Source organism: Prenolepis imparis, unplaced genomic scaffold (assembly GCF_030444845.1).
Source record: "Prenolepis imparis isolate NDT839.2.m4 unplaced genomic scaffold, iyPreImpa1.0 SCAF_3, whole genome shotgun sequence".
NCBI classification, from domain to species: Eukaryota; Metazoa; Arthropoda; class Insecta; order Hymenoptera; family Formicidae; genus Prenolepis; species Prenolepis imparis.
Genome location: NW_028141161.1, coordinates 14958393 through 14983514, shown reverse-complemented (window position 1 = coordinate 14983514; position 25122 = coordinate 14958393). Strand labels below are relative to the sequence as shown.

General features: G+C 30.9%; 1 protein-coding gene across 1 annotated transcript in view; it reads right to left on the bottom strand.

Annotated features, from left to right (window-relative positions):
- The window catches only part of LOC145934340 (tetratricopeptide repeat protein 39C), a 66069-nt gene extending 41007 nt beyond the window's left edge, over window positions 1-25062 (bottom strand). The window contains exons 1-2 of the mRNA XM_083034701.1: window positions 23879-25062; window positions 23409-23546 (exon numbers count right to left, since the gene is read on the bottom strand). Coding sequence (XP_082890827.1) covers window positions 23409-23546; window positions 23879-24058 — 318 coding nt within the window. The 5' untranslated portion in view covers window positions 24059-25062. The remainder of the gene's footprint in view (window positions 1-23408; window positions 23547-23878) is intronic.
- Window positions 25063-25122: the final 60 nt, after the last annotated feature.

Genomic DNA, 25122 nt, shown 5'->3' with positions numbered 1-25122 from the left:
TTAAAAATTTGAATTTTCAATATTTTAAAACGAGCCAAAAATTAATGTTATATATATTTTAACAGTACATTATATGCACATTATGATGGTACCATCAGCATACCAGCGTACAAACTTTTTGACTTATTATACGTAAATTGTAACCGCGCCATATGGGGTCAGCGGCATAAAAATTTGAATTTCCAATATTTTAAAACGAGCCAAAAATTAATGTTATATATATTTTAACAGTACATTATGTGCACATTATGATGGTACCATCAGCATTCCTGCGTACAAACTTTTTGACATATTATACGTTAATTGTAACCGCGCCATATGGGGTCAGCGGCTTAAAAATTTGAATTTTCAATATATTAAAACGAGCCAAAAATTAATGTTATATATATTTTAACAGTACATTATATGCACATTATGATGGTACCATCAGCATACCAGCGTACAAACTTTTTGACTTATTATACGTAAATTGTAACCGCGCCATATGGGGTCAGCGGCATAAAAATTTGAATTTTCAATATTTTGAAACGAGCCAAAAATTAATGTTATATATATTTTACCAGTACATTATATGCACATTATGATGGTACCATCAGCATTCCTGCGTACAAACTTTTTGACTTATTATACGTTAATTTTAACCGCGCCATATGGGGTCAGCGGCTTAAAAATTTGAATTTTCAATATATTAAAACGAGCCAAAAATTAATGTTATATATATTTTAACAGTACATTATATGCACATTATGATGGTACCATTAGCATTCCTGCGTACAAACTTTTTGACTTATTATACGTTTATTGTAACCGCGCCATATGGGGTCAGCGGCTTAAAAATTTGAATTTTTAATATTTTAAAACGAGCCAAAAATTAATGTTATATATATTTTAACAGTACATTATATGCACATTATGATGGTACCATTAGCATTCCTGCGTACAAACTTTTTGACTTATTATACGTTTATTGTAACCGCGCCTTATGGGGTCAGCGGCTTAAAAATTTGAATTTTTAATATTTTAAAACGAGCCAAAAATTTATGTTATATATATTTTACCAGTACATTATATGCACATTATGATGGTACCATCAGCATTCCTGCGTACAAACTTTTTGACTTATTATACGTTAATTGTAACCGCGCCATATGGGGTCAGCGGCTTAAAATTTGAATTTTCAATATTTTGAAACGAGCCAAAAATTAATGTTATATATATTTTACCAGTACATTATATGCACATTATGATGGTACCATCAGCATTCCTGCGTACAAACTTTTTGACTTATTATACGTTAATTGTAACCGCGCCATATGGGGTCAGCGGCCTAAAAATTTGAATTTTCAATATTTTGAAACGAGCCAAAAATTAATGTTATATATATTTTACCAGTACATTATATGCACATTATGATGGTACCATCAGCATTCCTGCGTACAAACTTTTTGACTTATTATACGTAAATTTTAACCGCGCCATATGAGGTCAGCGGCTTAAAAATTTGAATTTTCAATATTTTGAAACGAGCCAAAAATTAATGTTATATATATTTTACCAGTACATTATATGCACATTATGATGGTACCATCAGCATACCAGCGTACAAACTTTTTGACTTATTATACGTAAATTGTAACCGCGCCATATGGGGTCAGCGGCTTAAAAATTTGAATTTTCAATATTTTAAAACGAGCCAAAAATTAATGTTATATATATTTTACCAGTACATTATATGCACATTATGATGGTACCATCAGCATTCCTGCGTACAAACTTTTTGACTTATTATACGTTTATTGTAACCGCGCCATATGGGGTCAGCGGCTTAAAAATTTGAATTTTTAATATTTTAAAACGAGCCAAAAATTTATGTTATATATATTTTACCAGTACATTATATGCACATTATGATGGTACCATCAGCATTCCTGCGTACAAACTTTTTGACTTATTATACGTTAATTTTAACCGCGCCATATGGGGTCAGCGGCTTAAAAATTTGAATTTTCAATATTTTGAAACGAGCCAAAAATTAATGTTATATATATTTTAACAGTACATTATATGCACATTATGATGGTACCATTAGCATTCCTGCGTACAAACTTTTTGACTTATTATACGTTTATTGTAACCGCGCCATATGGGGTCAGCGGCTTAAAAATTTGAATTTTTAATATTTTAAAACGAGCCAAAAATTTATGTTATATATATTTTAACAGTACATTATATGCACATTATGATGGTACCATCAGCATTCCTGCGTACAAACTTTTTGACTTATTATACGTTAATTTTAACCGCGCCATATGGGGTCAGCGGCTTAAAAATTTGAATTTTCAATATTTTGAAACGAGCCAAAAATTAATGTTATATATATTTTAACAGTACATTATATGCACATTATGATGGTACCATCAGCATACCAGCGTACAAACTTTTTGACTTATTATACGTAAATTGTAACCGCGCCATATGGGGTCAGCGGCTTAAAAATTTGAATTTTCAATATTTTAAAACGAGCCAAAAATTAATGTTATATATATTTTAACAGTACATTATATGCACATTATGATGGTACCATCAGCATACCAGCGTACAAACTTTTTGACTTATTATACGTAAATTGTAACCGCGCCATATGGGGTCAGCGGCTTAAAAATTTGAATTTTCAATATTTTAAAACGAGCCAAAAATTAATGTTATATATATTTTAACAGTACATTATATGCACATTATGATGGTACCATTAGCATTCCTGCGTACAAACTTTTTGACTTATTATACGTTTATTGTAACCGCGCCATATGGGGTCAGCGGCTTAAAAATTTGAATTTTTAATATTTTAAAACGAGCCAAAAATTTATGTTATATATATTTTACCAGTAAATTATATGCACATTATGATGGTACCATCAGCATTCCTGCGTACAAACTTTTTGACTTATTATACGTTAATTTTAACCGCGCCATATGGGGTCAGCGGCTTAAAAATTTGAATTTTCAATATTTTAAAACGAGCCAAAAATTAATGTTATATATATTTTAACAGTACATTATATGCACATTATGATGGTACCATCAGCATACCAGCGTACAAACTTTTTGACTTATTATACGTAAATTGTAACCGCGCCATATGGGGTCAGCGGCATAAAAATTTGAATTTTCAATATTTTGAAACGAGCCAAAAATTAATGTTATATATATTTTACCAGTACATTATATGCACATTATGATGGTACCATCAGCATTCCTGCGTACAAACTTTTTGACTTATTATACGTTAATTTTAACCGCGCCATATGGGGTCAGCGGCTTAAAAATTTGAATTTTCAATATTTTGAAACGAGCCAAAAATTAATGTTATATATATTTTAACAGTACATTATATGCACATTATGATGGTACCATCAGCATAGTAGCGTACAAACTTTTTGACTTATTATACGTTAATTGTAACCGCGCCATATGGGGTCAGCGGCTGAAAAATTTGAATTTTCAATATTTTAAAACGAGCCAAAAATTAATGTTATATATATTTTAACAGTACATTATATGCACATTATGATGGTACCGTCAGCATACCAGCGTACAAACTTTTTGACTTATTATACGTAAATTGTAACCGCGCCATATGGGGTCAGCGGCTTAAAAATTTGAATTTTCAATATTTTAAAACGAGCCAAAAATTAATGTTATATATATTTTAACACTACATTATATGCACATTATGATGGTACCATCAGCATTCCTGCGTACAAACTTTTTGACTTATTATACGTTAATTGTAACCGCGCCATATGTGGTCAGCGGCTTAAAAATTTGAATTTTCAATATTTTAAAACGAGCCAAAAATTAATGTTATATATATTTTAACAGTACATTATATGCACATTAAGATGGTACCATCAGCATAGTAGCGTACAAACTTTTTGACTTATTATACGTTAATTGTAACCGCGCCATATGGGGTCAGCGGCTTAAAAATTTGAATTTTCAATATTTTAAAACGAGCCAAAAATTAATGTTATATATATATTAACAGTACATTATATGCACATTATGATGGTACCATCAGCATACCAGCGTACAAACTTTTTGACTTATTATACGTAAATTGTAACCGCGCCATATGGGGTCAGCGGCTTCAAAATTTGAATTTTCAATATTTTAAAACGAGCCAAAAATTAATGTTATATATATTTTAACAGTACATTATATGCACATTATGATGGTACCATCAGCATTCCTGCGTACAAACTTTTTGACTTATTATACGTTAATTGTAACCGCGCCATATGGGGTCAGCGGCTTAAAAATTTGATTTTTCAATATTTTAAAACGAGCCAAAAATTAATGTTATATATATTTTAACAGTACATTATATGCACATTATGATGGTACCATCAGCATACCAGCGTACAAACTTTTTGACTTATTATACGTAAATTGTAACCGCGCCATATGGGGTCAGCGGCTTAAAAATTTGAATTTTCAATATTTTAAAACGAGCCAAAAATTAATGTTATATATATTTTAACAGTACATTATATGCACATTATGATGGTACCATCAGCATTCCTGCGTACATACTTTTTGACTTATTATACATTAATTGTAACCGCGCCCTATGGGGTCAGCGGCTTAAAAATTTGAATTTTCAATAATTTAAAACGAGCCAAAAAGTAATGTTATATATATTTTACCAGTACATTATATGCACATTATGATGGTACCATCAGCATTCCTGCGTACAAACTTTTTGACTTATTATACGTTAATTGTAACCGCGCCATATGGGGTCAGCGGCTTAAAAATTTGATTTTTCAATATTTTAAAACGAGCCAAAAATTAATGTTGTATATATTTTAACAGTACATTATATGCACATTATGATGGTACCATCAGCATTCCTGCGTACAAACTTTTTGACTTATTATACGTAAATTGTAACCGCGCCATATGGGGTCAGCGGCTTAAAAATTTGAATTTTCAATATTTTAAAACGAGCCAAAAATTAATGTTATATATATTTTAACAGTACATTATATGCACATTATGATGGTACCATCAGCATTCCTGCGTACAAACTTTTTGACTTATTATACGTTAATTGTAACCGCGCCATATGGGGTCAGCGGCTTAAAAATTTGAATTTTCAATATTTTAAAACGAGTCAAAAATTAATGTTATATATATATTAACAGTACATTATATGCACATTATGATGGTACCATCAGCATTCCTGCGTACAAACTTTTTGACTTATTATACGTTAATTGTAACCGCGCCATATGGGGTCAGCGGCTTAAAAATTTGAATTTTCAATATTTTAAAACGAGCCAAAAATTAATGTTATATATATTTTAACACTACATTATATGCACATTATGATGGTACCATCAGCATACCAGCGTACAAACTTTTTGACTTATTATACGTAAATTGTAACCGCGCCATATGGGGTCAGCGGCATAAAAATTTGAATTTCCAATATTTTAAAACGAGCCAAAAATTAATGTTATATATATTTTAACAGTACATTATGTGCACATTATGATGGTACCATCAGCATACCAGCGTACAAACTTTTTGACTTATTATACGTAAATTGTAACCGCGCCATATGGGGTCAGCGGCATAAAAATTTGAATTTTCAATATTTTGAAACGAGCCAAAAATTAATGTTATATATATTTTACCAGTACATTATATGCACATTATGATGGTACCATTAGCATTCCTGCGTACAAACTTTTTGACTTATTATACGTTTATTGTAACCGCGCCATATGGGGTCAGCGGCTTAAAAATTTGAATTTTTAATATTTTAAAACGAGCCAAAAATTTATGTTATATATATTTTAACAGTACATTATATGCACATTATGATGGTACCATCAGCATTCCTGCGTACAAACTTTTTGACTTATTATACGTTAATTTTAACCGCGCCATATGGGGTCAGCGGCTTAAAAATTTGAATTTTCAATATTTTGAAACGAGCCAAAAATTAATGTTATATATATTTTAACAGTACATTATATGCACATTATGATGGTACCATCAGCATACCAGCGTACAAACTTTTTGACTTATTATACGTAAATTGTAACCGCGCCATATGGGGTCAGCGGCTTAAAAATTTGAATTTTCAATATTTTAAAACGAGCCAAAAATTAATGTTATATATATTTTAACAGTACATTATATGCACATTATGATGGTACCATCAGCATACCAGCGTACAAACTTTTTGACTTATTATACGTAAATTGTAACCGCGCCATATGGGGTCAGCGGCTTAAAAATTTGAATTTTCAATATTTTAAAACGAGCCAAAAATTAATGTTATATATATTTTAACAGTACATTATATGCACATTATGATGGTACCATTAGCATTCCTGCGTACAAACTTTTTGACTTATTATACGTTTATTGTAACCGCGCCATATGGGGTCAGCGGCTTAAAAATTTGAATTTTTAATATTTTAAAACGAGCCAAAAATTTATGTTATATATATTTTACCAGTAAATTATATGCACATTATGATGGTACCATCAGCATTCCTGCGTACAAACTTTTTGACTTATTATACGTTAATTTTAACCGCGCCATATGGGGTCAGCGGCTTAAAAATTTGAATTTTCAATATTTTAAAACGAGCCAAAAATTAATGTTATATATATTTTAACAGTACATTATATGCACATTATGATGGTACCATCAGCATACCAGCGTACAAACTTTTTGACTTATTATACGTAAATTGTAACCGCGCCATATGGGGTCAGCGGCATAAAAATTTGAATTTTCAATATTTTGAAACGAGCCAAAAATTAATGTTATATATATTTTACCAGTACATTATATGCACATTATGATGGTACCATCAGCATTCCTGCGTACAAACTTTTTGACTTATTATACGTTAATTTTAACCGCGCCATATGGGGTCAGCGGCTTAAAAATTTGAATTTTCAATATTTTGAAACGAGCCAAAAATTAATGTTATATATATTTTAACAGTACATTATATGCACATTATGATGGTACCATCAGCATAGTAGCGTACAAACTTTTTGACTTATTATACGTTAATTGTAACCGCGCCATATGGGGTCAGCGGCTGAAAAATTTGAATTTTCAATATTTTAAAACGAGCCAAAAATTAATGTTATATATATTTTAACAGTACATTATATGCACATTATGATGGTACCGTCAGCATACCAGCGTACAAACTTTTTGACTTATTATACGTAAATTGTAACCGCGCCATATGGGGTCAGCGGCTTAAAAATTTGAATTTTCAATATTTTAAAACGAGCCAAAAATTAATGTTATATATATTTTAACACTACATTATATGCACATTATGATGGTACCATCAGCATTCCTGCGTACAAACTTTTTGACTTATTATACGTTAATTGTAACCGCGCCATATGTGGTCAGCGGCTTAAAAATTTGAATTTTCAATATTTTAAAACGAGCCAAAAATTAATGTTATATATATTTTAACAGTACATTATATGCACATTAAGATGGTACCATCAGCATAGTAGCGTACAAACTTTTTGACTTATTATACGTTAATTGTAACCGCGCCATATGGGGTCAGCGGCTTAAAAATTTGAATTTTCAATATTTTAAAACGAGCCAAAAATTAATGTTATATATATATTAACAGTACATTATATGCACATTATGATGGTACCATCAGCATACCAGCGTACAAACTTTTTGACTTATTATACGTAAATTGTAACCGCGCCATATGGGGTCAGCGGCTTCAAAATTTGAATTTTCAATATTTTAAAACGAGCCAAAAATTAATGTTATATATATTTTAACAGTACATTATATGCACATTATGATGGTACCATCAGCATTCCTGCGTACAAACTTTTTGACTTATTATACGTTAATTGTAACCGCGCCATATGGGGTCAGCGGCTTAAAAATTTGATTTTTCAATATTTTAAAACGAGCCAAAAATTAATGTTATATATATTTTAACAGTACATTATATGCACATTATGATGGTACCATCAGCATACCAGCGTACAAACTTTTTGACTTATTATACGTAAATTGTAACCGCGCCATATGGGGTCAGCGGCTTAAAAATTTGAATTTTCAATATTTTAAAACGAGCCAAAAATTAATGTTATATATATTTTAACAGTACATTATATGCACATTATGATGGTACCATCAGCATTCCTGCGTACATACTTTTTGACTTATTATACATTAATTGTAACCGCGCCCTATGGGGTCAGCGGCTTAAAAATTTGAATTTTCAATAATTTAAAACGAGCCAAAAAGTAATGTTATATATATTTTACCAGTACATTATATGCACATTATGATGGTACCATCAGCATTCCTGCGTACAAACTTTTTGACTTATTATACGTTAATTGTAACCGCGCCATATGGGGTCAGCGGCTTAAAAATTTGATTTTTCAATATTTTAAAACGAGCCAAAAATTAATGTTGTATATATTTTAACAGTACATTATATGCACATTATGATGGTACCATCAGCATTCCTGCGTACAAACTTTTTGACTTATTATACGTAAATTGTAACCGCGCCATATGGGGTCAGCGGCTTAAAAATTTGAATTTTCAATATTTTAAAACGAGCCAAAAATTAATGTTATATATATTTTAACAGTACATTATATGCACATTATGATGGTACCATCAGCATTCCTGCGTACAAACTTTTTGACTTATTATACGTTAATTGTAACCGCGCCATATGGGGTCAGCGGCTTAAAAATTTGAATTTTCAATATTTTAAAACGAGTCAAAAATTAATGTTATATATATATTAACAGTACATTATATGCACATTATGATGGTACCATCAGCATTCCTGCGTACAAACTTTTTGACTTATTATACGTTAATTGTAACCGCGCCATATGGGGTCAGCGGCTTAAAAATTTGAATTTTCAATATTTTAAAACGAGCCAAAAATTAATGTTATATATATTTTAACACTACATTATATGCACATTATGATGGTACCATCAGCATACCAGCGTACAAACTTTTTGACTTATTATACGTAAATTGTAACCGCGCCATATGGGGTCAGCGGCATAAAAATTTGAATTTCCAATATTTTAAAACGAGCCAAAAATTAATGTTATATATATTTTAACAGTACATTATGTGCACATTATGATGGTACCATCAGCATACCAGCGTACAAACTTTTTGACTTATTATACGTAAATTGTAACCGCGCCATATGGGGTCAGCGGCTTCAAAATTTGAATTTTCAATATTTTAAAACGAGCCAAAAATTAATGTTATATATATTTTAACAGTACATTATATGCACATTATGATGGTACCATCAGCATTCCTGCGTACAAACTTTTTGACTTATTATACGTTAATTGTAACCGCGCCATATGGGGTCAGCGGCTTAAAAATTTGATTTTTCAATATTTTAAAACGAGCCAAAAATTAATGTTATATATATTTTAACAGTACATTATATGCACATTATGATGGTACCATCAGCATACCAGCGTACAAACTTTTTGACTTATTATACGTAAATTGTAACCGCGCCATATGGGGTCAGCGGCTTAAAAATTTGAATTTTCAATATTTTAAAACGAGCCAAAAATTAATGTTATATATATTTTAACAGTACATTATATGCACATTATGATGGTACCATCAGCATTCCTGCGTACATACTTTTTGACTTATTATACATTAATTGTAACCGCGCCCTATGGGGTCAGCGGCTTAAAAATTTGAATTTTCAATAATTTAAAACGAGCCAAAAAGTAATGTTATATATATTTTACCAGTACATTATATGCACATTATGATGGTACCATCAGCATTCCTGCGTACAAACTTTTTGACTTATTATACGTTAATTGTAACCGCGCCATATGGGGTCAGCGGCTTAAAAATTTGATTTTTCAATATTTTAAAACGAGCCAAAAATTAATGTTGTATATATTTTAACAGTACATTATATGCACATTATGATGGTACCATCAGCATTCCTGCGTACAAACTTTTTGACTTATTATACGTAAATTGTAACCGCGCCATATGGGGTCAGCGGCTTAAAAATTTGAATTTTCAATATTTTAAAACGAGCCAAAAATTAATGTTATATATATTTTAACAGTACATTATATGCACATTATGATGGTACCATCAGCATTCCTGCGTACAAACTTTTTGACTTATTATACGTTAATTGTAACCGCGCCATATGGGGTCAGCGGCTTAAAAATTTGAATTTTCAATATTTTAAAACGAGCCAAAAATTAATGTTATATATATTTTAACACTACATTATATGCACATTATGATGGTACCATCAGCATACCAGCGTACAAACTTTTTGACTTATTATACGTAAATTGTAACCGCGCCATATGGGGTCAGCGGCATAAAAATTTGAATTTCCAATATTTTAAAACGAGCCAAAAATTAATGTTATATATATTTTAACAGTACATTATGTGCACATTATGATGGTACCATCAGCATACCAGCGTACAAACTTTTTGACTTATTATACGTAAATTGTAACCGCGCCATATGGGGTCAGCGGCATAAAAATTTGAATTTTCAATATTTTGAAACGAGCCAAAAATTAATGTTATATATATTTTACCAGTACATTATATGCACATTATGATGGTACCATCAGCATTCCTGCGTACAAACTTTTTGACTTATTATACGTTAATTTTAACCGCGCCATATGGGGTCAGCGGCTTAAAAATTTGAATTTTCAATATTTTGAAACGAGCCAATAATTAATGTTATATATATTTTAACAGTACATTATATGCACATTATGATGGTACCATCAGCATACCAGCGTACAAACTTTTTGACTTATTATACGTAAATTGTAACCGCGCCATATGAGGTCAGCGGCTTAAAAATTTGAATTTTCAATATTTTAAAACGAGCCAAAAATTAATGTTATATATATTTTACCAGTACATTATATGCACATTATGATGGTACCATCAGCATTCCTGCGTACAAACTTTTTGACTTATTATACGTTAATTTTAACCGCGCCATATGGGGTCAGCGGCTTAAAAATTTGAATTTTCAATATTTTGAAACGAGCCAAAAATTAATGTTATATATATTTTAACAGTACATTATATGCACATTATGATGGTACCATTAGCATTCCTGCGTACAAACTTTTTGACTTATTATACGTTTATTGTAACCGCGCCATATGGGGTCAGCGGCTTAAAAATTTGAATTTTTAATATTTTAAAACGAGCCAAAAATTAATGTTATATATATTTTAACAGTACATTATATGCACATTATGATGGTACCATTAGCATTCCTGCGTACAAACTTTTTGACTTATTATACGTTTATTGTAACCGCGCCATATGGGGTCAGCGGCTTAAAAATTTGAATTTTTAATATTTTAAAACGAGCCAAAAATTTATGTTATATATATTTTACCAGTACATTATATGCACATTATGATGGTACCATCAGCATTCCTGCGTACAAACTTTTTGACTTATTATACGTTAATTTTAACCGCGCCATATGGGGTCAGCGGCTTAAAAATTTGAATTTTCAATATTTTGAAACGAGCCAAAAATTAATGTTATATATATTTTAACAGTACATTATATGCACATTATGATGGTACCATCAGCATACCAGCGTACAAACTTTTTGACTTATTATACGTAAATTGTAACCGCGCCATATGGGGTCAGCGGCATAAAAATTTGAATTTTCAATATTTTGAAACGAGCCAAAAATTAATGTTATATATATTTTACCAGTACATTATATGCACATTATGATGGTACCATCAGCATTCCTGCGTACAAACTTTTTGACTTATTATACGTTAATTTTAACCGCGCCATATGGGGTCAGCGGCTTAAAAATTTGAATTTTCAATATTTTGAAACGAGCCAAAAATTAATGTTATATATATTTTAACAGTACATTATATGCACATTATGATGGTACCATCAGCATAGTAGCGTACAAACTTTTTGACTTATTATACGTTAATTGTAACCGCGCCATATGGGGTCAGCGGCTGAAAAATTTGAATTTTCAATATTTTAAAACGAGCCAAAAATTAATGTTATATATATTTTAACACTACATTATATGTACATTATGACGGTACCATCAGGATTCCAGCGTGCAAACTTTTTGACTTATAATACGTTAATTGTAACCGCGCCATATGGGGTCAGCGGCTTAAAAATTTGATTTTTCAATATTTTAAAACGAGCCAAAAATTAATGTTATATATATTTTACCAGTACATTATATGCACATTATGATGGTACCATCAGCATACCAGCGTACAAACTTTTTGACTTATTATACATAAATTGTAACCGCGCCATATGGGGTCAGCGGCTTAAAAATTTGAATTTTCAATATTTTAAAACGAGCCAAAAATTAATGTTATATATATTTTAACAGTACATTATATGCACATTATGATGGTACCATCAGCATTCCTGCGTACAAACTTTTTGACTTATTATACGTTAATTGTAACCGCGCCATATGTGGTCAGCGGCTTAAAAATTTGAATTTTCAATATTTTAAAACGAGCCAAAAATTAATGTTATATATATATTAACAGTACATTATATGCACATTATGATGGTACCATCAGCATACCAGCGTACAAACTTTTTGACTTATTATACGTTTATTGTAACCGCGCCATATGGGGTCAGCGGCTTAAAAATTTGAATTTTTAATATTTTAAAACGAGCCAAAAATTAATGTTATATATATTTTAACAGTACATTATATGCACATTATGATGGTACCATTAGCATTCCTGCGTACAAACTTTTTGACTTATTATACGTTTATTGTAACCGCGCCTTATGGGGTCAGCGGCTTAAAAATTTGAATTTTTAATATTTTAAAACGAGCCAAAAATTTATGTTATATATATTTTACCAGTACATTATATGCACATTATGATGGTACCATCAGCATTCCTGCGTACAAACTTTTTGACTTATTATACGTTAATTTTAACCGCGCCATATGGGGTCAGCGGCTTAAAAATTTGAATTTTCAATATTTTAAAACGAGCCAAAAATTAATGTTATATATATTTTAACAGTACATTATATGCACATTATGATGGTACCATCAGCATACCAGCGTACAAACTTTTTGACTTATTATACGTAAATTGTAACCGCGCCATATGGGGTCAGCGGCATAAAAATTTGAATTTCCAATATTTTAAAACGAGCCAAAAATTAATGTTATATATATTTTAACAGTACATTATGTGCACATTATGATGGTACCATCAGCATTCCTGCGTACAAACTTTTTGACATATTATACGTTAATTGTAACCGCGCCATATGGGGTCAGCGGCTTAAAAATTTGAATTTTCAATATATTAAAACGAGCCAAAAATTAATGTTATATATATTTTAACAGTACATTATATGCACATTATGATGGTACCATCAGCATACCAGCGTACAAACTTTTTGACTTATTATACGTAAATTGTAACCGCGCCATATGGGGTCAGCGGCTTAAAAATTTGAATTTTCAATATTTTAAAACGAGCCAAAAATTAATGTTATATATATTTTACCAGTACATTATATGCACATTATGATGGTACCATCAGCATACCAGCGTACAAACTTTTTGACTTATTATATGTAAATTGTAACCGCGCCATATGGGGTCAGCGGTTTAAAAATTTGAATTTTCAATATTTTAAAACGAGCCAAAAATTAATGTTATATATATTTTAACACTACATTATATGTACATTATGACGGTACCATCAGGATTCCAGCGTACAAACTTTTTGACTTATTATACGTAAATTGTAACCGAGCCATATGGGGTCAGCGGCTTAAAAATTTGAATTTTCAATATTTAAAAACGAGCCAAAAATTAATGTTATAAATATTTTAACAGTACATTATATGCACATTATGATGGTACCATCAGCATACCAGCGTACAAACTTTTTGACTTATTATACGTAAATTGTAACCGCGCCATATGGGGTCAGCGGCTTAAAAATTTGAATTTTCAATATTTCCAAACGAGCCAAAAATTAATGTTATATATATTTTAACAGTACATTATATGCACATTATGATGGTACCATCAGCATTCCTGCGTACAAACTTTTTGACTTATTATACGTTAATTGTAACCGCGCCATATGGGGTCAGCGGCTTAAAAATTTGATTTTTCAATATTTTAAAACGAGCCAAAAATTAATGTTATATATATTTTAACAGTACATTATGTGCACATTATGATGGTACCATCAGCATACCAGCGTACAAACTTTTTGACTTATTATACGTAAATTGTAACCGCACCATATGGGGTCAGCGGCATAAAAATTTTAATTTTCAATATTTTGAAACGAGCCAAAAATTAATGTTATATATATTTTACCAGTACATTATATGCACATTATGATGGTACCATCAGCATTCCTGCGTACAAACTTTTTGACTTATTATACGTTAATTTTAACCGCGCCATATGGGGTCAGCGGCTTAAAAATTTGAATTTTCAATATTTTGAAACGAGCCAATAATTAATGTTATATATATTTTAACAGTACATTATATGCACATTATGATGGTACCATCAGCATACCAGCGTACAAACTTTTTGACTTATTATACGTAAATTGTAACCGGGCCATATGGGGTCAGCGGCATAAAAATTTGAATTTTCAATATTTTGAAACGAGCCAAAAATTAATGTTATATATATTTTACCAGTACATTATATGCACATTATGATGGTACCATCAGCATTCCTGCGTACAAACTTTTTGACTTATTATACGTTAATTTTAACCGCGCCATATGGGGTCAGCGGCTGAAAAATTTGAATTTTCAATATTTTAAAACGAGCCAAAAATTAATGTTGTATATATTTTAACAGTACATTATATGCACATTATGATGGTACCATCAGCATTCCTGCGTACAAACTTTTTGACTTATTATACGTTAATTGTAACCGCGCCATATGGGGTCAGCGGCTTAAAAATTTGAATTTTCAATATTTTAAAACGAGTCAAAAATTAATGTTATATATATATTAACAGTACATTATATGCACATTATGATGGTACCATCAGCATTCCTGCGTACAAACTTTTTGACTTATTATACGTTAATTGTAACCGCGCCATATGGGGTCAGCGGCTTAAAAATTTGAATTTTCAATATTTTAAAACGAGCCAAAAATTAATGTTATATATATTTTACCAGTACATTATATGCACATTATGATGGTACCATCAGCATACCAGCGTACAAACTTTTTGACTTATTATATGTAAATTGTAACCGCGCCATATGGGGTCAGCGGTTTAAAAATTTGAATTTTCAATATTTTAAAACGAGCCAAAAATTAATGTTATATATATTTTAACACTACATTATATGCACATTATGATGGTACCATCAGCATACCAGCGTACAAACTTTTTGACTTATTATACGTAAATTGTAACCGCGCCATATGGGGTCAGCGGCATAAAAATTTGAATTTCCAATATTTTAAAACGAGCCAAAAATTAATGTTATATATATTTTAACAGTACATTATGTGCACATTATGATGGTACCATCAGCATACCAGCGTACAAACTTTTTGACTTATTATACGTAAATTGTAACCGCACCATATGGGGTCAGCGGCATAAAAATTTTAATTTTCAATATTTTGAAACGAGCCAAAAATTAATGTTATATATATTTTACCAGTACATTATATGCACATTATGATGGTACCATCAGCATTCCTGCGTACAAACTTTTTGACTTATTATACGTTAATTTTAACCGCGCCATATGGGGTCAGCGGCTTAAAAATTTGAATTTTCAATATTTTGAAACGAGCCAATAATTAATGTTATATATATTTTAACAGTACATTATATGCACATTATGATGGTACCATCAGCATACCAGCGTACAAACTTTTTGACTTATTATACGTAAATTGTAACCGGGCCATATGGGGTCAGCGGCATAAAAATTTGAATTTTCAATATTTTGAAACGAGCCAAAAATTAATGTTATATATATTTTACCAGTACATTATATGCACATTATGATGGTACCATCAGCATTCCTGCGTACAAACTTTTTGACTTATTATACGTTAATTTTAACCGCGCCATATGGGGTCAGCGGCTTAAAAATTTGAATTTTCAATATTTTAAAACGAGCCAAAAATTAATGTTATATATATTTTAACAGTACATTATATGCACATTATGATGGTACCATCAGCATACCAGCGTACAAACTTTTTGACTTATTATACGTAAATTGTAACCGCGCCATATGGGGTCAGCGGCATAAAAATTTGAATTTCCAATATTTTAAAACGAGCCAAAAATTAATGTTATATATATTTTAACAGTACATTATGTGCACATTATGATGGTACCATCAGCATTCCTGCGTACAAACTTTTTGACATATTATACGTTAATTGTAACCGCGCCATATGGGGTCAGCGGCTTAAAAATTTGAATTTTCAATATATTAAAACGAGCCAAAAATTAATGTTATATATATTTTAACAGTACATTATATGCACATTATGATGGTACCATCAGCATACCAGCGTACAAACTTTTTGACTTATTATACGTAAATTGTAACCGCGCCATATGGGGTCAGCGGCATAAAAATTTGAATTTTCAATATTTTGAAACGAGCCAAAAATTAATGTTATATATATTTTACCAGTACATTATATGCACATTATGATGGTACCATCAGCATTCCTGCGTACAAACTTTTTGACTTATTATACGTTAATTTTAACCGCGCCATATGGGGTCAGCGGCTTAAAAATTTGAATTTTCAATATATTAAAACGAGCCAAAAATTAATGTTATATATATTTTAACAGTACATTATATGCACATTATGATGGTACCATTAGCATTCCTGCGTACAAACTTTTTGACTTATTATACGTTTATTGTAACCGCGCCATATGGGGTCAGCGGCTTAAAAATTTGAATTTTTAATATTTTAAAACGAGCCAAAAATTAATGTTATATATATTTTAACAGTACATTATATGCACATTATGATGGTACCATTAGCATTCCTGCGTACAAACTTTTTGACTTATTATACGTTTATTGTAACCGCGCCATATGGGGTCAGCGGCTTAAAAATTTGAATTTTTAATATTTTAAAACGAGCCAAAAATTTATGTTATATATATTTTACCAGTACATTATATGCACATTATGATGGTACCATCAGCATTCCTGCGTACAAACTTTTTGACTTATTATACGTTAATTGTAACCGCGCCATATGGGGTCAGCGGCCTAAAAATTTGAATTTTCAATATTTTGAAACGAGCCAAAAATTAATGTTATATATATTTTAACAGTACATTATATGCACATTATGATGGTACCATCAGCATACCAGCGTACAAACTTTTTGACTTATTATACGTAAATTGTAACCGCGCCATATGGGGTCAGCGGCTTAAAAATTTGAATTTTCAATATTTTAAAACGAGCCAAAAATTAATGTTATATATATTTTACCAGTACATTATATGCACATTATGATGGTACCATCAGCATTCCTGCGTACAAACTTTTTGACTTATAATACGTTAATTGTAACCGCGCCATATGGGGTCAGCGGCTTAAAAATTTGAATTTTCAATATATTAAAACGAGCCAAAAATTAATGTTATATATATTTTAACAGTACATTATATGCACATTATGATGGTACCATTAGCATTCCTGCGTACAAACTTTTTGACTTATTATACGTTTATTGTAACCGCGCCATATGGGGTCAGCGGCTTAAAAATTTGAATTTTTAATATTTTAAAACGAGCCAAAAATTAATGTTATATATATTTTAACAGTACATTATATGCACATTATGATGGTACCATTAGCATTCCTGCGTACAAACTTTTTGACTTATTATACGTTTATTGTAACCGCGCCATATGGGGTCAGCGGCTTAAAAATTTGAATTTTTAATATTTTAAAACGAGCCAAAAATTAATGTTATATATATTTTAACAGTACATTATATGCACATTATGATGGTACCATTAGCATTCCTGCGTACAAACTTTTTGACTTATTATACGTTTATTGTAACCGCGCCATATGGGGTCAGCGGCTTAAAAATTTGAATTTTTAATATTTTAAAACGAGCCAAAAATTTATGTTATATATATTTTACCAGTACATTATATGCACATTATGATGGTACCATCAGCATTCCTGCGTACAAACTTTTTGACTTATTATACGTTAATTGTAACCGCGCCATATGGGGTCAGCGGCCTAAAAATTTGAATTTTCAATATTTTGAAACGAGCCAAAAATTAATGTTATATATATTTTAACAGTACATTATATGCACATTATGATGGTACCATCAGCATACCAGCGTACAAACTTTTTGACTTATTATACGTAAATTGTAACCGCGCCATATGGGGTCAGCGGCTTAAAAATTTGAATTTTCAATATTTTAAAACGAGCCAAAAATTAATGTTATATATATTTTACCAGTACATTATATGCACATTATGATGGTACCATCAGCATTCCTGCGTACAAACTTTTTGACTTATAATACGTTAATTGTAACCGCGTCATATGGGGTCAGCGGCTTAAAAATTTGAATTTTTAATATTTTAAAACGAGCCAAAAATTTATGTTATATATATTTTACCAGTACATTATATGCACATTATGATGGTACCATCAGCATTCCTGCGTACAAACTTTTTGACTTATTATACGTTTATTGTAACCGCGCCATATGGGGTCAGCGGCTTAAAAATTTGAATTTTTAATATTTTAAAACGAGCCAAAAATTAATGTTATATATATTTTAACAGTACATTATATGCACATTATGATGGTACCATTAGCATTCCTGCGTACAAACTTTTTGACTTATTATACGTTTATTGTAACCGCGCCATATGGGGTCAGCGGCTTAAAAATTTGAATTTTTAATATTTTAAAACGAGCCAAAAATTTATGTTATATATATTTTACCAGTACATTATATGCACATTATGATGGTACCATCAGCATACCAGCGTACAAACTTTTTGACTTATTATACGTAAATAGTAACCGCGCCAGATGGGGTCAGCGGCATAAAAATTTGAATTTTCAATATTTTGAAACGAGCCAAAAATTAATGTTATATATATTTTACCAGTACATTATATGCACATTATGATGGTACCATCAGCATTCCTGCGTACAAACTTTTTGACTTATTATACGTTAATTGTAACCGCGCCATATGGGGTCAGCGGCCTAAAAATTTGAATTTTCAATATTTTGAAACGAGCCAAAAATTAATGTTATATATATTTTACCAGTACATTATATGCACATTATGATGGTACCATCAGCATTCCTGCGTACAAACTTTTTGACTTATTATACGTAAATTTTAACCGCGCCATATGAGGTCAGCGGCTTAAAAATTTGAATTTTCAATATTTTGAAACGAGCCAAAAATTAATGTTATATATATTTTACCAGTACATTATATGCACATTATGATGGTACCATCAGCATACCAGCGTACAAACTTTTTGACTTATTATACGTAAATTGTAACCGCGCCATATGGGGTCAGCGGCTTAAAAATTTGAATTTTCAATATTTTGAAACGAGCCAAAAATTAATGTTATATATATTTTAACAGTACATTATATGCACATTATGATGGTACCTTTAGCATTCCTGCGTACAAACTTTTTGATTTATTATACGTTTATTGTAACCGCGCCATATGGGGTCAGCGGCTTAAAAATTTGAATTTTTAATATTTTAAAACGAGCCAAAAATTAATGTTATATATATTTTAACAGTACATTATATGCACATTATGATGGTACCATTAGCATTCCTGCGTACAAACTTTTTGACTTATTATACGTTTATTGTAACCGCGCCATATGGGGTCAGCGGCTTAAAAATTTGAATTTTTAATATTTTAAAACGAGCCAAAAATTTATGTTATATATATTTTAACAGTACATTATATGCACATTATGATGGTACCATCAGCATTCCTGCGTACAAACTTTTTGACTTATTATACGTTAATTTTAACCGCGCCATATGGGGTCAGCGGCTTAAAAATTTGAATTTTCAATATTTTGAAACGAGCCAAAAATTAATGTTATATATATTTTAACAGTACATTATATGCACATTATGATGGTACCATCAGCATACCAGCGTACAAACTTTTTGACTTATTATACGTAAATTGTAACCGCGCCATATGGGGTCAGCGGCTTAAAAATTTGAATTTTCAATATTTTAAAACGAGCCAAAAATTAATGTTATATATATTTTAACAGTACATTATATGCACATTATGATGGTACCATCAGCATACCAGCGTACAAACTTTTTGACTTATTATACGTAAATTGTAACCGCGCCATATGGGGTCAGCGGCTTAAAAATTTGAATTTTCAATATTTTAAAACGAGCCAAAAATTAATGTTATATATATTTTACCAGTACATTATATGCACATTATGATGGTACCATCAGCATACCAGCGTACAAACTTTTTGACTTATTATATGTAAATTGTAACCGCGCCATATGGGGTCAGCGGTTTAAAAATTTGAATTTTCAATATTTTAAAACGAGCCAAAAATTAATGTTATATATATTTTAACACTACATTATATGTACATTATGACGGTACCATCAGGATTCCAGCGTACAAACTTTTTGACTTATTATACGTAAATTGTAACCGAGCCATATGGGGTCAGCGGCTTAAAAATTTGAATTTTCAATATTTAAAAACGAGCCAAAAATTAATGTTATAAATATTTTAACAGTACATTATATGCACATTATGATGGTACCATCAGCATACCAGCGTACAAACTTTTTGACTTATTATACGTAAATTGTAACCGCGCCATATGGGGTCAGCGGCTTAAAAATTTGAATTTTCAATATTTCCAAACGAGCCAAAAATTAATGTTATATATATTTTAACAGTACATTATATGCACATTATGATGGTACCATCAGCATTCCTGCGTACAAACTTTTTGACTTATTATACGTTAATTGTAACCGCGCCATATGGGGTCAGCGGCTTAAAAATTTGATTTTTCAATATTTTAAAACGAGCCAAAAATTAATGTTATATATATTTTAACAGTACATTATATGCACATTATGATGGTACCATCAGCATACCAGCGTACAAACTTTTTGACTTATTATACGTAAATTGTAACCGCGCCATATGGGGTCAGCGGCTTAAAAATTTGAATTTTCAATATTTTAAAACGAGCCAAAAATTAATGTTATATATATTTTAACAGTACATTATATGCACATTATGATGGTACCATCAGCATTCCTGCGTACATACTTTTTGACTTATTATACGTTAATTGTAACCGCGCCCTATGGGGTCAGCGGCTTAAAAATTTGAATTTTCAATAATTTAAAACGAGCCAAAAATTAATGTTATATATATTTTACCAGTACATTATATGCACATTATGATGGTACCATCAGCATTCCTGCGTACAAACTTTTTGACTTATTATACGTTAATTGTAACCGCGCCATATGGGGTCAGCGGCTTAAAAATTTGATTTTTCAATATTTTAAAACGAGCCAAAAATTAATGTTATATATATTTTAACAGTACATTATATGCACATTATGATGGTACCATCAGCATTCCTGCGTACAAACTTTTTGACTTATTATACGTTAATTGTAACCGCGCCATATGGGGTCAGCGTCTTAAAAATTTGAATTTCCAATATTTTAAAACGAGCCAAAAATTAATGTTATATATATTTTAACAGTACATTATATGCACATTATGATGGTACCATCAGCATTCCTGCGTACAAACTTTTTGACTTATTATACGTTAATTGTAACCGCGCCATATGGGGTCAGCGTCTTAAAAATTTGAATTTTCAATATTTTAAAACGAGCTAAAAATTAATGTTATATATATTTTAACAGTACCTTATATGCACATTGTGATGGTACCATCAGCATTCCTGCGTACAAACTTTTTGACTTATTATACGTTAATTGTAACCGCGCCATATGGGGTCAGCGTCTTAAAAATTTGAATTTTCAATATATGAAAACGAGCCAAAAATTAATGTTATATATATTTTAACAGTACATTATATGCACATTATGATGGTACCATCAGCATACCAGCCTACAAACTTTTTGATATAATATACGTAATATAATTGTGCGTGGTATTGGATCTGCGGCTTAAATATTTGAATTTTCAATATTTTAAAACGCGCCAAAAATTAATCTTGTATATATTTCAATAGTGTAAGATTATTATTCGTCACGCAATCACTCAGCTATTAATGTAAAGTAATTAATACAAATTAAGAACAATAAAAAATTATATGCACCTTATATATCATAATTTTATTATGTGCAAAGTAAGAATATAGATATATTAAGTAGTACGAGTCAACAATTTCGCACTACGTTTAGCTTTTTCGTCGCGCAATTATTTAATCATTAACATAAAATTATTAATGCGAGTCAAAAAGAATAAAAAAATAACACGCACTTTATATATCACTGGACAAAAGAGGCAACTTTATGCCTTAAGTCACTTCGAGACTTTCGACTATCGATATAACACGTCTTTTTTAGAAAAGGAAATATTAATAAAGCGTTAATTTGCTAATTCAATTTTAAAGTAATATTATGTTATAAATATTAAAATTATAATATATTGTAAATAATAAGTTATAATGCTTTATCTGCCATTAATATTTTTTGTTAGAAATCAGCTGATAACTGTCAGAAATATTAATCGAGTTTAAAGAATTATGATATATTATTTAAAACATATTCTTATTTTAATTTTTAGAACATTTTATTATTTTAAAATTTAATAAGCAAGTTTTCGCTTTATTAATATCTTTTGGCAGAAATCAGCTGATTAAAGTGTTAATTTACTATTTAAATTTTTAAATAATATGTTATAAAAATTAAAATAATAATATATTTTAAATATCATGTTATAATATTTTGAGTTTGTTTATTATTTTTGATAGTTATCAGCTGATTTCTGTCAAAAAATATGAAGTTAAAACAAACTTTATATTATTTTTTTGAAAATATCGCTCTTTTCAATATAAAATTGAAGAATGGCGCGCTCGTAGCGCGCGCTTGTGTTTCTAGTATACATAACAATTTAACTAATTGTAAACGAAACTACATTAATATTCCATTGAGAAAACTTACGCCGGTTTCTTCTGCTCGAAACACTTTACTTTTTACAGACTTCAGCCAACCGATATCGTTTGCACATTCTCGTTCCATATCTTTAAGCAACAACATAGCTTGCTGGAGCTTATCATCTTCGAAAGTCATCAAGGCATTCTGCAAGATTAATTAAATTACATTAGAAATTATCGGACATTAAAATATTTAAGCGTATATCTTGTTTCTTTTATAAATTGGAGCATGTGGTTGTTTTATTTTTTCGTTGTTTTTTATCATACATCATAACGGAATTAAGTTAATCTTTATTTAATTTGCCTATACTAAAGATTGATATTGATCTTTTATTTTCCGATGCATATCGGTGCGTTTTCGCGTTTATTATTAAAGCCGATTAGGTAACAACATTCTTTCGCGGCCTTGAGATGTTAAGTATATACTTCGTCGGAGCGTATTGTAGAATCGATATGCCTCATCATGCGATTACATACCATGAAGAGGACAAAGCAGCGGCCGGCTTTGACATGGAAGCTATGAGGATGTTCGGTAAACAGAGCCTCAGCCTCCTCGATTTTGTTGTTCAGCAGCAGGGAAATACCGGTTCTAGCGACGTTCCACTCCTTCGTCGAGTTTTCCCCCGTCGCCATTATGTTCGAAAATGATTTCAGCATAATATTTAGACGATAAAAATCTTTTGCGAACCTGTCGGTCACATGTTTGTCAAGTGGACAGCATCTTTCTGCCACGCGGGACTCATCAGTCGAGATTTGTATCAAGGTCACTTATTCCCGCGAGCATAATATGCTAAATAATCGTACGACTTACTCGAAACTTATTTGTTCCGAGAGACAAATTCAATAGCTACGGAGAAATACAGTTCACGGATTATAATTATTTACGTCACGAGAGTGCTAATTGCCTTGCGATCGCGTTATCGTCATTACTAGAAGTGATACGAGGCATCCTTTCGGGCGCTATATTTTCTCCTTGCAAAGGTCGTAGAGTAGGAAAAACTGTTTTTAACTCGTTTTTCATATTTAAGTATCGCGACATTCCTTCTTCGTAACATTAAATATTAATGTTTTATATGAAATAGTAATGATTTTTTTGCCGAGGCATTTTAAATTGAGCGAATATAGAACGAACTTATATTCTTTGCATGTAACAATAAAATATATTCCAACACATAAAGGCTTGATGTCATTAAATAATTTAAGCTGCTTGTGCATTTGTTATATAACTTTCTATTGTATGTAATCTTTCGCAATCTCTAGATTAATGCACTTTTACTTTCTTTTTATCGAATTTTTCTTTTCATAACACTTATATATGATGTAATGAATAGCCGGAATCCTTTGTCGAGTGTCCCATTCTTCAAGATTTCTGGAGTAATAACGATTTTCATTCGCATCTCTCTCTCTAAATGCAAGAGTGTAAATGCAGGTTACAGGAAGACTCAGTCTCTAAATGTAAAATTTTTATACCGCTTCCGTTTCTCATGACAATTCGATAATTACCGAACGTTAACATATCGTCTAATGTTAAAGACTCTTTGAAAAAAATTGCGAACAAGTGTTGTATACAACTATACGCGAACAGTAATTCATGTAACACACGTTGGAGCTAAACTGTGTGTCCCCGTAGTGCATCGGGTTGACTAAACCCTGCCACGAAGAAACGCAATGCTGCTGCCACCACCTTCTGTCTAGATATATATACATGTATTATTGATTTT